Here is a 22315-nt window from a genome sequence, read left to right as displayed (position 1 = left end):
CTGGGTTTTGTACTCTTTTAAAATGTTTTTATAGAAGATTGCACAATTACTTTTTTTTTTTTTTCTTCAAAAATCTCACTGTAGCATGCTATAGACAGTCATAAATGCTTCTTTCATTTTTGCAATTCTTTCCATATTTGCGTCGTCTTCTTCAAAGATTGCCATTCCCTCAGAAATTTATTTAAAAGCTGCAGTCATTTTCTGCCCTGTAAATGTTTTGGGAAGCTTTGGAATATCAGGTTCTTCTGTTACTTCAGAATTTTGATGTCTCTATTTCAATTATTTCATCGGTTGTTAATTCCTCAAAATGTGAGTCCAAAAGCTCTCTCACATCGGTCACATCAAGGTAGAGAGGTCCATAAAATGGACCTCTACCTTGATGTGACCTCTACATTTTATTGTCCAATTCAACAATTTCCTGATAATTGAAAATTGATACTGTTTGCACCTGGAAGACTACTGTACAAATTGGAGCAGTATGGCATTAAGGGCAAGTTGCTACAATCGATAAAAGGATGGTGGAGTAGGTGGGAAGTTTTCTGAGCAGTGCAGACAGGGAGAAGACAGAGAGCGGTAATCAATGGGTACTGCTTTATGTGGACTAATGTTATTAGTGGTGTCCGTCAGGGATCAGTGTTGGGCCCATTTTTGTTTTGTATATTTATCAATGATATTGATGAAGGTATATCAAGCTTAATGTCAAAGTTTGCAGATGATACGAAGCTTGGCAGGGTTGTTAATAGCAGTAATGACAGTATGCTGCTGCAACAGGATCTGAAAAAGTTGGGTAGATGGACTGAAAAGTGGCAACTGAAGTTTAACATTGATAAATGCAAAATACTGCATGAGGGTAGCAGTAACCACAGAGAAATGTACCAACTATGTGGTGTTACACTCAGGGTAGTGGAGAATGAAAAAGATCTGGAGGTAATTGTGCAGTTAGGTGGGAAGTTTTCTGAGCAGTGCAGTCAGGATGCCAGAGTAGGTCATGGGGTCTTGTCAATGATATACAGGAATTTTGCTAGTAGGGATAAGTAGGTGATTATCTCCTTGTATAAGGCAATGGTTAGGCCACACCTTGAGTACTGTGTACAGTTCTGGAAGCCTCATTTTAGGAAGAATGTAGAGTTGCTAGAATGAGTATAGAGTAGGGCAACAAGACTGGTGAAGGGAACAAAGGGGTGCTCTTATGAAGAAAGGCTTAAGTTCTGCAAATTGCAACTTCTGGAGACTAGGCACCTGCGAGGCAATCTGATTGAGATTTATAAGGCCTTGAATGGATTGAGCAGGCTCAATGCTGATGGGATTCTTGCTCAGAATACAAACCTGAGGGGGCATAGATTCAAATTGAGGAAAGACAGTTGTAGAATAGATGTGCAGAAGTTTGCCTTTAGCCAGCAGGTAGTTGATTACTGAAACAAACTTCTGTTGTTGTGCAAGTTGATAGCTTAAATAAATTCAAGGCTGAACTAGACAAACATTTGGAATGAATGGATCAGTGAAATGAGATTTTTTTTTTTTTTTTTTTTTTTTGGCTGATGCTGTATAAGCTTGCTTTCTTAGATTGTGTGCCTCTACTAATGCTAAAAAAAAAATTATTGCAATAAATAAATTTTTCAAAAGTTTATTTATTTAAATCTTAGTTATGTTCACTGTATGTTTGGCATTTTGTTTTTTAAGGAACTCTGTCTATTAGCGACTAAGAAATTTTGAATGAATTGCGACGTTCCTTATAGCGAATGTTCATAAATCGAATGTTTCTAAACTGAGAGTTGTCTGTAACTGTTCATCTGATAAGCAACCTGAACAAGGTCATTCAGCAGTTATACCATTCATATCTAATGGGCCAATGGATTCATCTCTTTTCTCCTAGTGTTCACATAAGTAAAAATTGTTTGGCACTTTCCTTTGACAACAATTTCTGCCTAAGCTTCCCCCCACCCCCGAATTGATTGCAAACCAATGTATACTTTGCCGACCGGGCTAGCCGGGTGGGTAAAGTGCCTGCCTGGCAACCCAAAGGTCGCGGGTTCGAATCCCGCCTCGGGCTTGGATCAAAGTACTGCAAAAAACCTTGGGAGGTGCATTATGGCCACAGAAGCCGATGCGCCAACAACTACAAAAAAAAAAAAAAAAAAAATGTATACTTTCTGTATGTTTTTGTATCCTCTGATACACATACCACATATTTTTTTTTCTCTGTTACTAGTCTCATCAGTTCATCTGACATCCATATAAGTTTAAACCTTGAACAGTATCCTTCAGTTGGTTTAAAAAGCCTAGTTGCTTCTGTGATTACTTCCCTAAATGCTTCCTGTTTTAGAATTAACAGTTGGTAATTTTCTGAAGGGATTGTTGTTGGACTATCCCCCCCCCCCCAATGAAAATATTATTTTAAACAGCTGCTTATCACTCTTACAAAATTTAAAATGTAGGAGACTGACAGTTTCATCCTTGCATAAAATGTGGACATTGTAGGGTTATCAGAGATATGGTGTCAGTCAGACGTAAGGGATGCAGAACTTGAATATGGTGAATACAGTACTTCATTCAAAATTGTGTCGAGTGCAATGTTGAGTCAGTTTGATGCAACAACGGAAGCAGTGGGAAAACAAAAATGTGTATGGGAGTCTGTTATAGGCAAGTAGTAGTGGCAAATGATGCAAGAAAGCAAGTTTATATAGCATCAGCCAAAAAAAAAAAATCCGACACACCTAACCTATCCATGCCCTCCAAGAATTTTTCTAACTCTTCCTTGAATTTATTGAAACCACCCCTTTCCACAACAGTTGGAAGCTTGTTCCAACAACCAACCACCTGCTGGCTGAAGGCAAACTTTTGCGCACATATCTTGCAAACATCCTTCCTCAACATGAATTTATGCCCCCTCGTGTGTAGTCTCAGAAAGAGAAAGAATGCTGTCAACATTTAGCTTACTCAATCCATGGCACCTCCGTAGCCAGGTGGTAAGGAGCAGCAGTGCATAGCACATGCTTCTTGATTAGACCGGGGTTCGAGCCCGTCACTACCAAATACGGAGGGTGCGGAAAGGTCAGGGAATGACCACCGCATATCCCGGAGCAATATGGCCCTAGTTGCTAATGCTCCTAAAAACCAAATAACTAACAAACAAACTCAATCCATTCAAGGCCTTAAACCCCTCAATCAGATCTCCCCACAGGTGCTATCTCCAGATGCTGCAATTTGCAGAACGGAAGCCTTTCTTGGTAAGAGCACCCTTTTGTTCCCTTCATCAATCTGGTTGCCCTAAGTGACTGTGATGAGTTTAATAAATAACTATACAGACAAATAGATGTATACCAGTCAATCAGATTTACTTTATTTAATTTGTTCAAAAGTGATGACTGTAGTCCATGTTAATGAAGAATTGATTATTACTAAGTCTTATACTGAGGGATTTTAACTTGTTAAGTAAAACCCTCAAAGTCTATGGTTAACCATACAGTGCTGGTGCCCATGTTATAACAGCTGGTGGCAGTTCTGCTAGATGATTGGTATACTCTAAACACATTTCAAAACCCGAAAAACAATTTTGTTTACAGTTAAAAAAATAAAATTACAGTCATAAAATATAAAGATGAAATTGTTAGTCTCCTATGTTTTAAATCTTGTAACAGTGATGAGTAGCCATCTAAAATAACATTTGCATTGAGGGATAAGAATTGTCCAACAACCCCTTCAGCAAAGTCTGAATGAAATAATACTTGGAAAGTTTACTTCCTTTTCAATTTATAAATTCTGAGAGGCCCAATAAATAATTGCCTCTCAATATGCTCATTGGCTTTGACAATTGCCTCAGTGGGCAAATTTAATTGTATTATATTTACCGGGCTTTCAAATTAGCAAATTTTATTCAGAAGCTTAAATTTTCAGGATGGAAAATTTACGTTACAGAATTGCATCACAAGAAAAATTTGTATTTACTCACTTGGAAGGTTTGTAGATTCTTGGGGGTTTGGTTTAGAGCATACCTGAACACAACATTTTCTATTTAATCTGAATGCAACTTTTATATCTAGTAAGATCAACTTTGTCTCCTCTGAAACTTAATTATTTGATAGGTGTCATATTTTGAGAGCAGTGGATAGTCAGAATAATTCAGCCATTCTCTTCTAATGATGTCACACTTGATTGTTTTTAATATAAATTTACTATTGGAAATTATGTCAGCAATGATACACATTTTTCTTGCAACAATATTAAAAAAATAAATAAATAAATAAAAATAATATATATGTATAATAAGAATATTAAGGTTGTTCTGTTTGAAGGATTCTATTTTCTATCAAATTTCTTTACTGCAGTGATCTGTGTTGTTGTGATAATACTGCTTGTTGAGAAATATTCATGTATTTTTTACAAGGCCTTTTCCATCAAAAACTTCAGAACTTGAATTGTGTAATTGGCAGTTTGTCCTTGCAGAATGAATTTGAGTGGGCAATATATATACAGTAAGACCCCCCCCCCCCGTATCCGCGGGAGATACGTTCCAAGCCCTACTGTAGATGGCTGGAACTGCAGATATAAGCGAACATCTTCTGACTCCATATGTAACATAACTTGATTTTCTTGTACATACATATGCATAATACAGTTTAATTGATAAATTAAACACACAGTAAGGCATTACCAACATTAAATACGGTAATAATAAAGTACAGCAGACTCTCGATTTACTGGGACTGGATTAACTGGAACACTTCAATACTCCAAATTAAAAAAAAAAAAAAAAAAAAAAAAACAGAAATCATAAAATTCAAGTAATATCTAGAATTGGTATAAACAGATATTTTGCAAGTTTTAAATAAGCAACAAGAACCGGCATTATAAGTCGTTATTGGGAGATTAGTGTACCTATTGTCTTGCAACCCCCACTGTCTTCACACCTACTGCTCAAAACAAAAAAGCGACCAAATGTTTAATTTGATTTAGTGCATCGCATTGATTGTTGTGTTCCGTTGCACCGCAAAAGGACAAATTTTGTTTCGTGATTTACATCAGGAATGTCGGATTTTTTTTTTTTTTTTTTTTTTCCCCTGCTTGGAAATCGCTAAAATGATGGGCAAAATCGACATTGTAAAAAATAAAGGGAAGCATGGTTACTGGACACGCGAGTAGTAAGTGTTAAGTTTTTTTTTTTTTTTTTTTTTTTTCTGTGGTTAACCGTGGGTAACTGAATCAGTGAATACCGAATCAGTGGTTATGGGGGGGCACAACTATATATATATTACATAAGCTCAATTTTTTTCTACGTTTTATTAATGTTTTAGAAATAAACAAGGAGCTACCTTTTTATTCAATCAATAGGATTTCTTCTTTACCAATTCTCCTTATGTGAATAAATTACGAAATAATATATATATATTATTTATTTATTTATTTATATATTTTTTTTTTTTTTTTGTCTTGAAAATCAGCCTTCCGCTGTGCCCAGTTTTCTTTGGATTATACTAAATATCCATGTTTCACCTTCTGATGGAGTTATCCAAAAGGTTTGGTTTTGGTTTGAATTTACTCCAGAAGGTGTAAAAAAATTCAAAACCTGTTCTTGTCTCAGTCATTCATGAGTAGGGTTGGGAAAAGTTGATACATATTAGAACTTTTGAATTATTTTATTTATTCACCCTTCAATTTTGCTTACATATGGACTCGAATATACAGAAACTAAAAATTCATTGCTCTCCAAATGTTAATCTTTATCTGAAACTGTTAGTAACTAAAATGCATTATTGTTATCATTTTTATGATATTACTATATTTACTGGTAAATATAGTATCTGAACTGATTCGCATGTTTTAGGATTAAATGTATTTGTTTATTTATGCTTAAGCATTGTTGCTCTGGCAAACAATTGCTTTTGCATGTGTAAGATTGTAATATGCATGAATCATAAGGTAGAGAGAGAGAGAGAGAGAGAGAGAGAGAGAGAGAGAGAGAGAGAGAGAGAGATACAGTTGGCTTCGAAGAGAGATGAATACATATCATTAAAACAAACTGAAAAAGAATCGGTGCCCTTTTCGAAGATGAATTGATTTCTCTTTAATACCAGAAAAACAAAAAAGATGGAGTATATCCAGAGAGTGATTATCAAAATGTTAGTATCTAATATAGTAAAAAATTTCCCAAGAGTTCACTGAAGAAAGAGTAGATAGGACCGAAACTGAATTTTTTAAAAGAAATTGGCAGTATATTGTCAGAATTGTTATGGTTTACTGAAAGAACTATTTAAATAGATTATTTAAACTATTTAAATTAATTTGTAACTTAGTTAAAAAGAAAAATGTTTTTAAGTGACTTTCAAAATAATTGTAAAAAAAAAAAAAATTCTCCTTATGCGAATAAATTACTAAATGATACGTTAAAACCAGATTACATAATTTAAAACTCATAATAGGTTCCTCACTAGTAAGGAACCCATTATGAGTTGATACATATTAGAACTTTTGCTTATAATGTATGCTTATAACAGCATAGTGTTTAAGTGTAAGGGCCATCAGTAGAGTAAAAAATTCAGTTTCTTTAAGAAATCTATGTTTATGCATTTTGCTTGTACCATTTTCAGGTTCTTGCCTTGTAAATGTTGTGGACAGAAATATATCTTACTTTAAATTTTTCAAGCTTTCATTGTTAAGTTTAAAAAAACAAAAATTAGTCCACATTTAATTAATAAGGCCCTTTTCGAGCAAAAACATATTCCTCAACTTATGCAATAATTGAGAGAAACCAGACTTTGCTGTACATAACTTTCTGTATATTTAAATTTTTAGAAATACCTTTTCCTTACTATAAGTTTAAAGGGGTGCAGTTCTTGGGGAATGAAAATTGTGAAATTTTTAAAAACAAGTGCCACATTTTTATATGGTTCCTTGTAAAGTACAACTCGAAAGAATTTTTATTTATGCAAATTAAAACCAGAAGAAACCACACAGTTACCAGACATCCAGAAAAATTTGGACATCTCCAGCTTTTCTTTTTGGGAAATGCATTGCTGGTACCATTCTTAATAATACACAAATAAGGAAAGGAGCCATTAAACACTTTCTTCAATATGACTGAAAAGCAGATACAAAGGTAACCAAGTTTCCTTAACAATTGCTTCCTTTCACTCCAAAATTTCTATGCAAATTATGCCAACAATTAAGAGCCAATTCCTAATGCAATGGTAGGAATGAACACTCGGAGCTGCTTCTATGTTGGTTGCTTGTCCACTTGACAGTGAAAGAAATCAGTTCAATGTAACTGAAAAGCAAATATGAAGGTAGCCAAGCTTCCACAATAGTTGCTTCCTTTCACTCCAAAATTTCTATACATGGTATACCAACCATTGAGAGCCAATTCCTAATGGGATGGTAGGAATAAATACTCAGAGTTGCTTCTGTGTTGGTTGCCTGTCCACTTGACAGTGAAAGAAATCAGTTCATCAAGAAAATAAACCTTCTGATTACTGGAGTTTAAAAAATTATTTACCGGAAATTTTTAATAATTGAACTTTTATTTTTGTTCTTTCTATGGCATAAGTTTTTTTTTTTTTTTTTTTTTTTATCACTTTGCATTTTCCTGCAAAAATGAAGGAAAGAAAAGTATAGGGAAGGGAACCATTCATGATTACTCAACATTTTAAAAGTCAGGATTTACTAAACACCAATTTACAAATAATATAGCCAAGTAATTGTAAAAAAATTGTGTAAAATGTTTTGGTAATGCTGACCAAACAGGAAATGAAATTTGAAAAGGTTAACTGAGATAGTGTCTCCTTATGTCAATTTAAAGTTTGACAACAATAATAATAATTTTAAGGAAAGCAAACAGTCTACCTATATATAAAGTATATAGGATAAATGGAAGAGCCTTCAGAAATGGGGATGGAAGTAAATTGGTGGTGTTGGTGTGCTGTGCCATATATAAAAGATATTCCATTTGAACTAACAGAGCAACCAACCAGGACCAAATTTCCTACTCGGTAGGCCCCCCCTCTCCAAAGAAGAATTGGCAGTCCAATTCTTCTCTTCATGGGGGATACTACAAGGCACTACAGCCGGTGGACAGAAGTGCACAGCAGCATAATGTTTCAATGCCCGCACAGTTGGTGTGCCATATATAAAAGTAAATGTTATATAAAACATAAATAGAAATGCCTGTTAAAAAAGTACAATAAGAAATTTGACTGTGTATTATTATTATTATCCATATGGTGTAAGGAAGACTGAGGCTTATGCTGCATTGGCCAAAAAAAAATTTCCAAGTTACCCTGAGAGAGAGAAGTAGAAAGGAATCACCAAGAAAGAGAAGAATGATGATATCCAGCTCAAGGCCCTGGGTGTGTGCCAAGCCCATACTCACCAGATGTGAGCCCCTGGGGCAAAATTCGCCATCTCTTCAAGGAAAAAGCTACAAGGCGGATGAATGTAATGTAGTTTCCACTGACATGCCAGAAACTAGACATAATTTAGACACTTACAAACATATAAGCATAAAGAAAATGCACACAGCATAGAAAGAAATGCCAAAATAGACTTCCCATTTTACAGTGAAGGTGATCTCTCATGCAGCTGTACTTTTATTCACATTGTTTATCACAGAATGAAAGATGATACAACTCCAAGGTGGAATGTAAAAATCTTCCTTAGAGTTGTACTGATTATGCCAGTGCAATGTTCAGAAGTAGCAGTTATAAAAGCGAATCCATCTTCATCCCAGTTTTATGACCGTTCCTTTAAAATAAAAAAATAACTTTTATTAAAAGTTGCTTGCTTTACAGGGTATAAATAACATTGAACATTTTCTTCTGAACAGCCTGAAAGCATGTAGGATTTTTTTCAAAAATCTGTCTCTGTTGATAATGCCCTTATTAGAACAGAGTTATTAAAAAAGGAAATTAAGTGTTTGGTAGTAATAGGCTGCCCTTGTCATCCCAATTAATTTGTGTTGAAAATGGGTTTACATGCATTCCTGTGAAAGTGAATGTATATTTAATAGTCATCCTTTAACATAGCTGCCAACTCCTAGGATTTACAACAGAAAACCAGTGTTTGCATCCTTCACCCTTTCTCCATCTTACTGAAATTGGTACCACAGAGATTCAGTCCTTTTGGAAAAAAAGGTTTTATGTCTTTTCTGCAAAAAAAAAGACAAAACCTTGTTAAAATCAGAATTTTTAAAATTGTGTAAATTTTTTTTCCTTTAATTTCATAAAGAATATGACCATGGTAAACAACTTAGAATAGTTTGCAGTAATTGTTCAGTTAGCCATAAAATATTAAAAAAAAACGTTATTTTGCAGGCTTTCATTTCCAATTTGAAGTTTATTAAGAACTAGTATAATTAAGGGTTTATTTTCAATGAAAATAATTAGGAGTTTTCTACATGTAACTTGAGTTGCTAATGGTCTCGAAATAAGAGCTAACGCACCTATCTCCCCTGTAGTAAAATCTACCTTCCTCATCATTACAGTAACAAACCACTACTGGGAGACAAGTGCAGAGATATTATGCCATGAACATCAAAACAAGTTGACATGATGAAACTTTAATCTAAGCTATGTTATATATGTGGTAGGGGGAAAAAAATGTTAATGTTAGTTTACATGATGCACTATTGAGGTGATTTGTATACTTATATAATCCAGTGGAGTATTACAACTTCAAATGTTTAATACATTCATGGCAGAAGCTTTTTGGTAAATTGCAGACTTAGTTTGGCAGCCAGCAACTTTCTATTATGAATTTTGTAGACCAAAGCATATTTCCTTATGCCAAGTGAAAGTCTGCTAACTCCAGACAGAATTCTTATATAGCAAGTTGTTCAGTTGAGTTATCAGAAGTGTTAAGTTAAATATTGTTTAACTTGTTAAGTTAAATTAATAAGTTAAATATTAAATTAAATATAATTTATTTTGAAAACCAATTTATCATTCAATAGCCCCTTCAGACAAATTTTTTACAAGTTGATTTCACAAAAAAAGTTGCTAGTATTTCTCAATATCACTTGAAGGTGAAGAAATATTTTGCAGATCAGTTCTGTGAATTTCGATGTGAGAGTGTACCAGATGCTTATGAAAGAAGAAAGAATTGATGTACAGTGGTCCTTGGTCAGGGAACTGACAAGTGCACAAGGGTAAATAAAAAATATAAGGTGTTATTCCAAGTCTTTCTTAGCATCGTAATAATTCCTTACAGCACTGCTGAGGGTCAGAGAATACTCAACCAGGTTTCAAAAAAAATAAATAAATAAAATTTCAGATCTCTTTCTAGTATACTTTTAGGAATTCTCTTGATAGCTAAGTCTGAATGAATAGCAATGCTATTGTTATAAACAAAACTTTGACTCAACATTTCTGATGCAGTATCATCCATGAAAAATTCATGATCAGTTGATGTCTAAAAACAATCCAGACAAGAAATCCATAACAGAGAAACTAATGTTTAAAGTCATATTGTACTGATAAACAATCTTATTACTGTATTTTAATGTCAGTGAAATTTAATTTTAGTGCTGTGTATACTTTAAAAAAAAAAAAGCCTTTTTTGAGAAATGTCCTGTTTTGAAAGAACTGCATTTGAAAAACCTCCCACCTAGAAATACGTAATCTCCAGCTTTTTGAAAGTCAAAAGTTGGCAGCTATGCTCTACTGAAAAGAGGTGCTAAAAGGAAAGATTTATGTAGTTTCAATTCAATTCATACATGTCACCAAAGTAAAAAAAAAAAAAAGAGTGAGGCATGTGCATGCATTGCACACAGACTTGCTTTGGGTAATTATTTAACTTAACTGGTGGACAAGTGGCAGCCCAATTTAAAAAAGTTTAGGGGTAGCGAGAAAAGCCATGTGGGCACTTTCAGATATACCAAAATTAAGGTACAAATGATTGCCAGTGAGTGGTACTGACTCGTGTCCAAGTCCAGTTCAGGAACTTTTGAAAGATGATAAATTAATGAACTCCTTTAGGGAAAAAAAACTTCTGAATCAAACTTCTTGTGAACACTATCCTAAACATGGCAAGAAAACTGATAATCAGGATGACAGAATGAATGAGCATGAATAGATCTTCTGCATGAATGAAATTCATGCAGAAAATCTGTTCATATTCCTCTATTCTGGTTTGAATAAAGCAATTAGCTTGTTTATTTTAAATGTTGTTAACCTTTGAAAATCCAGACATCAATCTAATGTACCTCATATCCATGTACAAAGGTCATTATTCCTGTGTATCTCGAATAATTTGATGTGTAAATTTGTAATACCAAAAGTTTAGTCATGTTTGTATATACAGGGTTTCTCAAAAATATTGGTACAAACGTTTAGGGGAGGAAGATAACATCTAAAGGAATGTGAATCGCATAGTAACCCATAACCGGAAACATCACCGTAAGTTGGTAGACAGCGTTGTTCATCAGTTCGCGGGAGGGAAAATTTCTGGTTTACTCATTCAAGCAGTAGTCTCCGCACGAAGAGCATGCATCAATATATGAACTGTGAGCTGGCAGACATGCACCTAGTGTATGGATTAGCAGAGGGCAATGGACGAGCCGCTCAACGAATTTATGGAAAACACTTCCCAGACAGACATGTACCGGACCACAGTTTGTTTGCGCGTGTGCATCAAAATTTGTGCGATTATGGGTCATTTAGAGGTAACAGGAGTAGTGCGGGCAGACCACGTTCGACGTGAATTTCCCGCCATGGGAGAAAATGTGTTGAATACCGTCCAGAATAATCCTACTACCAGCACACGTGCCATTGCCTCTATCTTAGGAGTGTCTCATTGCAGTGTACAGAGTGTCTGGCACGATGATTCCTTACACCCCTTTCATCTCCAAAGGGTTCAGTTTCTGCTCCCCCAAGATCATCCTGCACGTGTGGCTTTTGCGCAGTGGTTTCTCCAAGAAAGTGTTCAACAAGACCTGAATTTTGCAGCCTATGTTTTGTTCATGGACGAGGCTTATTTCACTCAGGCATTCACATTCAATCAGCACAATGCTCATGTGTGGGCTCACAGCAACCCACACGGTGTGCGTCCCCATGCGGCACAACATCGCTTTGCAATAAATGTGTGAGCAGGTATGGTCGGTGACTGCTTAGTCAGCCCATACCTGTTACCATCCCGCATGAACTCCGCTAAATATTGTCTCTTTCTTGAACAAGTTCTACCAGGGTTACTTGACGATGTGGGCGCCTCCGTAGCCAGATGGGAAGGAGCAGCAGTGCGTAGCACACACTTCTTGGTTAGACCGGGGTTCGAGCCCTTCACCACCAAATACAGAGGATGCGGAAAGGTCAGGGAATGACCACTGCATATCACTGGAGCAATATGGTCTTAGTTGCTAATGCTTCCTAAAAACCAAATAACTAACTAACTAGCTAACTTGACGATGTTCCATCAAATGTGAGACACAACATTTGGTTTCAACATGACAGAGCACTTGCCCATTATGGAAGGTGTGTTCGTGACCATTTGAACAGGGGTTTTGGGCGTCAATGGATTGGCCTTGGTGGACCCGTTGCTTGGCCCCCATGCTCACCTGATTTATCGAGCCTTGATTTCTTTCTGTGGGGGCCCTCAAATCTATCATGTATGAATCACCTGTGGAGATGGAAATGGATCTTGTGGCGAGACTCGTCTGCGCTGCTGCTACTGTCAAAGAAACTCCAGGTGTGTTCGACCGTGTCCACCAATCCATGCTGCGTCGGTGTCACGCATGCATTGCGTCTCATGGTGAAACCTTCGAGCATCTGTTGTAACATCATGAAATGCATCCATCTTGTACTCCATTGTTAATATTATGTCAAATAAATGTTTGCCACTAATTATTATTATTATTATTATTATTATTATTATTATTAGCCACATGGTACAAGGAAGCCTGAGGCTTATGCTGCACCAGGCAAAAAAAAAAAAAAAAAAAAATTCCCGAGTTACCCTGAGAGAGAGAGAGAGAGAGAGAGAGAGAGAGAGAGAGAGAGAGAGAGAGAGAGAGAGAGAGAGAGAGAGAGAAGTAGAAAGGAATCACCAAGAAAGAGAAGAACGATGATATCCAGCTCAGGACCCTGGGTTTGCCAAGCCCATACTCACCTGATGTGAGCCCCCGGGGTTAAATTACTTGTCATTTCTTGTGTCATTTCTGTTTCTTGTGCCTCTGCTACTACTTTCCTGTGACGTTTCCAGTTATGGGTTCCTATGATTCACATTCCTTTAGTTGTTACCTACCTCCCCTAAACGTTTGTATCAATATTTTTGAGACACACTGTATATATGTGATGTGCCTATTGTTTTTGCCATGTCTATCCATCCGCTTGTAATAACCTAGTGGATCGATTTTCACGCATTCTTATATTTGAGCCTTATAAAGAGATTTGTCGAATTATCCGAATTATTTGTCGAATTTATTTTTAATTTAGATAAAGAGTTTTTGTGGATTTTACTTACAATAGGTAAAACCGTTATTTCGTTCCATTTTTGTAGCCATTGTTTTTGGATATAGTGGTAGGGAATTCAAATTTTTTAATTGAGGTAGCTAGGTAGCTCTAATGCATAATTATATAGTAATACGCTTCACTGTTTCTATTTAATAGTTTCTATTCAAATACTATTGACATTTAATTTATTGATTTTATTAATTTAAACTACCATGCCCCAAACTAGAGCAGCAAAGCAACGGGCACAAAGTGGCAGGAGTGCTGTGACTCGGGGGAGAACTGAGGGGGGCAATTCTCCAACGCATCACAGCCTAAAAAAATGTGCAACTTGTGAAATGTTTGCCGAACTCTCTGGAACGGAACATGATATTGCCATGGGGGATGTCTTTGTGTGTGCGCGATGTAAGGAGTGTAAGGAAATCAGGCGACAACTCAGCGTTGTTATGGGCCTATATGAGAGTTTGAAGGACAGGGTGGATGCCCTCGAAAGATCTAAATTGAGGGGCCCATCAGGCTCTCAGCTGCCCACATCAACGCCAGAGCTTGCACTTGGTCATCACGCAACACAGCGGCAACCCCTAAGGCAGAATGCGCTGGTCCCACAGGAACTAGTAGTTGTTGGTGACTCTATTGTCAGGGAAACGGGGAACATCCTTTATAAAAAGGATAGGTGGAACAGGACCAGGGTATGTCTGCCAGGGGCAAAGGTTGATGACGTTGTAGAGCGGATATCATCTTTCAAGGGCACAAAAGGTGATATAGTTGTACACGTTGGCACTAATGATATTAAGAGTAGGAGACCGGCGGAATTACTCAACAAGTACAGGTCACTGTTGAAAAAAAGCCGTGAAATAGGGTTGAATTTGAAAGTGTCTGCAATTCTGCCCAGACACGATAGGAGGGAGTACATGATGAGAGCCTTGTCGATCAATTCGGCCCTGGAAAGATTGTGCAAGGCTCAAGGGGTAGAATTTTTTTCAGCCTGGACTGTACTTGTTAACAGGAGAGATTGCTTCTACAGGGATGGGATACACTTAAATAGAAAGGGTGCAAGAATATTTGCTGATGCTATCGAGGCAGTGTTAGGTGGGTCGGAAAACTGCTAGTTTGGGGGGATACAAAGACTAATAGTTTAACAGTAACCGCAGGCAGAGGTGAAGGTGATTCTTGCACAACTTCTATTAGAATAAGAAGCGACCTGGAGCGAGGGGTGTTGGGGGTTTCAGGGACGGATGGCAGTCATCATGGAATAGTTGGGTATATGGGATGTGTTAGGGTAACAAGGAATAGGCATAGGAGCATGTATGCTTGCATGTATACCAATGCTAGAAGTATAGTAAATAAATTTGATGAATTTGAAGTGTTGGTCAAGACATCAAAGGCGGATATTGTTGGGATAGCAGAGACGTGGTGTCACAAAGATATAAGGAATGCAGAACTGGAATTTGGGGCGTACAATGTGTACAGAAAGGATAGACAGGACAGAAAGGGAGGGGGTGTTATGCTGTTAATTAAGAAAAACATAAAATCAAAGGAAGTGCACCCAGTTAATATAGATGAACAGTGCTCTGTTGAGTCAGTTTGGTGTGAGATAAGCACTGCGAAAGGAAAAATAAGAGTAGGAGTGTGTTATAGGCCTAATGACTTGAATGAGTACAATGAACAATTGTACAGAGAAATAGAGTGGGCCAGTAAATCAGAATGTCTTATAATGGGGGATTTTAACTTCCCAGATATTGACTGGAACTTGTGGGTTGGGCACTCACACACTAGTCAGACTTTTGTGGATTTATTGGATGATTGTTTTCTGCAGCAGCATGTTCGAGAGGCAACCAGAGAAAGTAACACTCTTGATCTGGTTATCAGCAGTGATCATTCGTGTATTAAGAATTTGCAGATAAAGGAACCACTAGGTAGCAGTGATCACAGTGTGCTGAAGTGGGATTTACTCAAAGAGGTAACTACCGTCGGGGGTAAAGGAAAGGGTTTTTGCTTCCGTAAAGGGGAGTACAGTGGTCTCAGACAGTTTTTAAATTCTGTACAGTGGGATCAACTGACGATGTTACAAACAGTAAATTCTAAGTGGGAAGCATTCAAGGAATTAATCGTGGAAGCTACTAGACTTTATATACCGATTAAGAAATATCGTTCAAGGTTTAGGCCTAAATGGTTATCAAATGAACTAATGAGACTCTTGACAGAGAAGAAAAATGCATGGGATGCATATAAATTATCAGGTGACGCAGAAGCCTGTGGCAGATATAAGCTAGTCTGTAATCAGGTCACAAAGGAGGTTCGGCAGGCGAAGGTGGATTACGAGAAATCTTTGGCAAAAGATGCTAAGAAAAACAGCAAGGATTTCTTTACTTATATAAACTCTAAAAGGAAGGGGATGAATATGATTGGTCCACTTGACATCAATGGTTCGACTGTTGATGATCCTGCTCAGATAGCAAACAAACTGAATGAGTATTTTGCATCTACATTCACACGTGAGGAATTATTACAGTTTGAAAATGGAAGAAGGTTATCAAATTGTAGCAGCGTGCTTAATGATTTTGTAATAACTGAGAGCAAAGTGGAGGAGAAATTGTTGAAGTTAAACATAAGAAAGGCGCCTGGGGTGGATGGGATCTATCCAGTTATTTTAAAGGAGGCGGCAAAGCAACTAAGCAAACCCTTAGCCATAATTATGAGAGCATCCTTGGACTCAGGGGAGGTTCCCACGGACTGGAGATGTGCAAATGTGTCCCCAATTCACAAAGGTGGATCGAAGGGTGACACGAGTAATTACAGACCAGTTAGTTTAACTTCTGTTCCGGGTAAAATAATGGAGTCACTGGTTAAAGATGCATTGCAGGATCATCTAGACAAGACTGCAGCAATAATTCAAACACAGCATGGGTTTGTTAAGGGAAAGTCTTGTCTGACAAATTTGATTGGTTATTATGATATGGTCACAAAGGAACTGGATGCAAAAAATAATTTTGATATCATATACTTGGATTTCAGGAAAGCTTTTGACACTGTTGCGCATGGAAGACTACTGTACAAATTGGAGCAGAATGGTATTAAGGGTAAGTTGCTACAATGGATAAAAGGATGGTTAAGTGGGAGAAGACAGAGGGTGGTAATCAATGGGTGCTGCTCTTCTTGGACTAATGTTATTAGTGGAGTCCCACAGGGTTCGGTGTTGGGTCCACTGTTGTTTTGTGTATTTATCAATGATATTGATGAAGTCAGGCTTAATGTCGAAGTTTGCAGATGACACAAAGGTTGGCAGGGTTGTTAATGACAGTAATGGCAGTGTGCTACTGCAACAGGATCTAGATAATTTGGGCAGATGGGCTAAGAAGTGGCAACTGAAGTTCAACCTTGACAAATGCAAAGTACTGCATATGGGTAGAAGTAACCCCAGAGAAACGTACCAACTGTGTGGTACCACACTTAAGGTGGTAGAAAATGAAAAAGACCTGGGAGTAATTGTGCAGTCAGATATGAAGTTTTCTGAGCAATGCAGACAGGCTGCTAGGGCAGGTCATGGGGTTTTGTCAATGATATATAGGAATTTTGCTAGCAGGGAAAAGGAGGTGATTGTCCCTCTGTATAAGGCAATGGTCAGGCCACGCCTTGAGTACTGCGTACAGGTACAGGTCTGGAGGCCTCATTTTAGGAAGGATGTAGATTTGCTTGAGCGTGTACAGAGAAGAGCAACACAATTGGTAAGGGGAATGAAGGGATTCTCTTACGAAGAGAGGCTTAAGTTCTGCAAATTGCAGTGGCTGGAGACTAGGCACCTGCGCGGTGATCTGATTGAGGTCTATAAGGCCTTGAATGGGTTGAGCACGCTGAATTCTGATGGGATCCTTCCACTTGTTCAGATTACGAACCTACGGGGACATAAGTTCAAATTAAGAAAGGATAGATGTAGAATAGATGTGCGGAAATTTGCCTTTAGCCAGCGGGTGGTTAATTGCTGGAACAAACTTCCATCTGTCGTTGTGGAAGTGATAGATTAAATAACTGGACAGGCATTTGGAGGGAATGGTGTGTTGTTTTTTTTTTTTTTTTTTTTTTGGCTGATGCTGCATAAGCTCCTACACTTGCTTTCTTGCATCATGTGCCACTACTACTACTATCCCAAATTTCATTAAAATTGGACCAGAGTGATCCTACAATTATTTTCTTTGTTCATTTGCATGTAATAACTCAATTTCTAATGGATGGATTTTCATGAAATTTTATATTTGAGACTTTTAGAAAGATTTGTCAAGGCATTCCAAATTTTGTTAAAATCGGACCAATAGCAATCTGGAAATTATTTGTCTGTCCATCTTTCTGTCTGCATGTAATAACTCAACTCCCAATAGATTACTTTCATGAAATTTTATATTTTGCCCTTTTAGAATGATTTCTCAAGACTTTTTAAATTTCATTAAAATTGGACCAAATAGAAATTCAGCAATTACTATGTATTTTATTTTATTTTTTCATATCTATTATAAAGGCTATTCACATACCATATATTGTAGTTGAAGCACTGAATGTTAATTGCCATGCATTAAATGGAGGAATGAATGGCAGATGCACAGGAGCAAAACTGTTCTTGGTTCATATATAGAAGTAGTTGGATTTTGTTGCTTTTTTGTTTGTTTGTTTTTGTGAATAATGAATTATTTCTGTTTGCTAACACACCTGAAATGTAACACTGGTATACATTAACTTGTTCTTTAAATCTTCCACTTCCATTTGGAAGTACATTTTCCAAACTAGACAAAAATAAATTGATTGTGACTTAGTCATAGGAATTTCTACTACCACTGTATGGAGAGTCTAAAACATGAGATTTCATTCAGTGAGGAAGTTCTTTATTGCTACATGATGTGTAAGTTCCCTTTGAAAAAAGTTGTTATAAATGCCAGGCATAAATTAATTGACAGTACAGTGTCAATTAATTATTAGAACTTTTACACAAAAAAATTCAATACTCCTCAATATCATCATTAAGGATAAAGAAATTGATGAAGTATCAGTTCTACCAATTTCATATTAGAGCCTACCAGATGCCATTATGAAAGAAGGAATTGGTGTACAGTAGTCCTTGGTTGGGGAACTAAGTGCACAAGGAAGCTTGCAATATAACAGATTATCCCAAGCCATGCTTGGCATTTTAACAATTCGTTAGAACAATGCTGAGTGTGAGAGGATTTTCAGCTAGCTGAGAAAAACAAAAACCGAGTTTGTATCTTCTCTTTTTGTTGAAGCTTTGGAAATGCTCTTGATATCAAAGTCTACATAGCAGGTCATTATTAAAAACAACTTTTACTCAACATTTCTGATGAGGGCCAAGTCTGCAATAGTATCTTTCTTGAAGCCATCATAATCATTTGATGTCTAACAGATAATCTAAACAGAAATCCATAGACAGAAAAATCGTAGGTAGGCTATTGTTCGAAAGCATACTACAATAATAAACAGTGCTATGGTTTTATTATAATGTAAATTCCGTATATTTTCAGTGAAATTTAATTTGAAGTCTGGAAGCCCTCTGCAATTTTCCAAAAATCTGCAGATTTTTTCTGAAAAAGCTCCTTTTTTTTGTCCAAAAAATTTTCTTCTCTCTTACAGTTTACCCAATCTCCTGCCTTTCCAACATCAGAAGGTGGTACCTATTTTTCTGTAGGTTTTTTGTGGTCGGAGGCAAGTGAAATCTTCACATTACATTTAAGGATAAATATGTATTATTAGAAGAATGGCAGCTGCCACTTTTGCAATAATATATTACTTTTTTTTCACAAGGTTTATTTTTTTAATATATCTGAAATTTTACTTTACATGCCATGTGAAATTCCTTTTCTCAATTCTGAATTTTTCTTTTAGATACAAGTGGAGAGAATATTACAGAATCTATTGTGGCAGAAGGATTAGCAACCGTTCGAACAGGAGTCAAGTCAAATGAGTAAGTTAGAAACTAACAGTGCAAATTCTCTTGCTTAGCAGCGTTGGTTTCATCCATGTTAACTAGATTTCAACTAAATAAAAGAGACACGTTAACAAATTGAATACTTTATTGGGAGGGTCAAGACACGTTCATACGAGTTCTAACACATTGTCACAAGCTTGCGACCAAATGCATAAGAGTTGTGTGATAAACCTCCCCCCCCCCACAAACACACACACATATTCACAACGGTCTACCGCAGAAACTTCAGCTAGTTTGCAAACACCTCCTCATTCAACAAACCGACATATCAACAATTTTATCCAAAGGATTAAATTACAATTTACTACCTCAAAAACTACCTAAAAAACAATGTGTAATTGATATTGAATTTGGACTTTGTAATGTTCCACAAAAAGATTTATTTATTCAACAAGTTAACTAGGTGGTCAATAACATAAAAGAAATTAGACTTCCTAAATTGAATACATGTGACAGTTCGGCTTTACCCCCAGGGGCTCACATCTGGTGAGTATGGGCTTGGCACACCCAGGGTCCTGAGCTGGATATCATCATCCTTCTCTTTCTTGGTGATTCCCTTCTACTTGTGATTCTTCTTTTCTCTCTCTCTCTCTCTCTTTTTATCAGGGTACAGAATTTAATTTTTTTGGCTAGTGCAACATAAGCCTCAGGCTTCCTTGCACCATATGGCTAATAATAATAATAATAACTTCGGGAAAATAAAGACATTATTCAGAGAGCTGATAAAGGAGATACAGTGGTAATACTCAATAAATCTGATTATGTTAATAAGTTAGTCAGTTGCATCAGATACCTCCACTTATCTTGAAGTAGACCCTTCACTATTTACCAATTTGGTCAATCAGTACAATAAAATGTTAACCACATATCGAAAAAGCGACACGCATTACTATGACACAGTCAAAGGAATTGAAGGCCAGAACATACAATATTCCTCTACTTTTCAGTCGGGTAAAATTACATACGATCGGATTTCCTATTCAGCCTATTGGCGGTAATGAGAAAATCTATTCTCACTAGATGTTACCTCGTTATATACAAATGTAAACTTTGAATACACATTAGGTATTTTTGGGATGTGTTAAATAATAACTTGATACCGATTAATTATACAAAGCTTCCCATTAAGGAAATTTTTCACTTAATTATACTCTTAGTTGAAGTCAACTATATCACCTTTTGAGACAAAATATACAAACAAATTTTTGGTTTGCCAATGGGATTAAGCCTGAGCAACCTAATATCAGAGATCTATCTCTCAACTATGGAACGTATACATTTGATGCCTTTTCTACCCCGTATCACATTGGGAGGTATTTAGACTATGTTCTAGTCATTACCTATAGTAGCACTATCCAAGACATTTTACATCGTTTAATAATATTCATTCTAGACTGAAATTTACATTGGAGAGGGAGAATATGGATACTAAGTCATTAAATTTTCTAAATTTAACGCTTACTCGGGATGCAAATAAATCCAATATAACATCTATCGAAAACCTACAAACACCAGTATGCTTCTACATTATAACAGCTATCAGCCATTCGCCTACAAAAGATCGATTATCTTTAAGTAAATGCCTACAAATATTCAATGAAGGAATCTGCTTTGGGCTCAGAAATACAAATAGTAACCAGCAGATTCTTAAACAGAGGTTATCCCCTTGCTACAATAGACAGAATTAGGGTACAAGCTAAGGATAGAATACAGAAAAATACACCAACCAACAATAGTAATATCAAAAAATACTTTATTTCTGTCCCATATGTTGAACAGTGGTACAAACAACTTACTAGATTCTTTAAAGATACTGAATTTAAAATTGTAGCCAGGCCAATATGGAAATTACACACTATACTGAACAATCACTGTCCTTCCCTCATTTGCAACACAAATAAATGACCTAGTATGCAACATTTCTTGCAACGATTGTGATTTGTCTTATCAGGGTTTTACGTGATTTCCTCTAAATTTCCATGTTAATCAACACACAGCCACAGTTCGTGCTTCTCGTTTAGCAGCATCAGGATTAGCCTTTCATGCCGTAAATAAAAACTTTTTTCTTTAATGAGTCCAAAATACTTAGTGTCCAACGTAATTATACAAGACTATTAATTGCAGAAACCATCGAAATTAAATTACATGAGAAATCTGTTAATGTTTGCCGGCCATATCTAATCTTTGATTCATGGTCATTTATACACATGCCCGAAGACATATAATCCCTATTTAAGTTCCATGCTCACCCCTATTTGGTCATTTTCATTCCTGTGATCACGACATATAGTTGAAAAGCATTGTCAGCTTCGCGAAGGAAAATCGTTTTGCAATTTTTTTTTTTTGTTAAATTAATTTTTTACTTAATTTAATCATGTTAAGTTGATTTTTAATTGTGTTCATGTGAATTTTAATTACTGTTAATTATTTCTTACTGTAATGTAAGATTTTAAATTTTTTAATTGTTTCATTTTAATTTCTGGAGAGTATCATATGGAAGTGTTCTACATATCATATTGAAGTAAACTTCTCTTATTCTTTTTACGAATATTGATATCAGTGTAGAACTTATTGAGCATTATAGCTCTGGTTCCATACTATCAAAAGGAATTGTTAATGTAAACATTTCTAGAACAACTTATTAGCATTAGTAGAGGCATACAATGCAAGAAAGCAAGCTTATGCAGCATCAGCCAAAAAAAAAAAAAAAAAACTCATTTTACCCCTCCATTCGTCGTTCCAAATGCCGGTCCAGCTCAGCCTTAAATTTATTTAGGTTATCAACTTCCACAACAAAAGATGGAAGTCTGTTCCACCAATCATCTACCCACTGGCTAAAGGCAAATTTCCGCACATCTATTCTACAACTGTCTTTCCTCAATTTGAATCCATGCCCCCC

The 22315-nt window shown here is 36.3% G+C and overlaps 1 protein-coding gene across 3 annotated transcripts in view; it reads left to right on the top strand.

The window, feature by feature from the left end:
• LOC150084519 (staphylococcal nuclease domain-containing protein 1-like) overlaps positions 1-22315 on the top strand; it is a 313589-nt gene that overhangs the window by 54455 nt on the left and 236819 nt on the right. For all 3 annotated transcript variants that reach the window (XM_090376405.1, XM_090376406.1, XM_090376403.1), the window contains exon 4: positions 19314-19392. In XM_090376405.1, the coding sequence (XP_090232531.1) occupies positions 19314-19392 (79 nt within the window). The remainder of the gene's footprint in view (positions 1-19313; positions 19393-22315) is intronic.

Source organism: Mastigoproctus giganteus, chromosome 6 (assembly GCF_048544385.1).
Source record: "Mastigoproctus giganteus isolate SK-2022 chromosome 6, ASM4854438v1, whole genome shotgun sequence".
NCBI lineage: Eukaryota > Metazoa > Arthropoda > Arachnida > Uropygi > Thelyphonidae > Mastigoproctus > Mastigoproctus giganteus.
The sequence above is the reverse complement of the archived record's forward strand: the minus strand, read 5'-3'. Positions and strand labels throughout refer to the sequence as shown.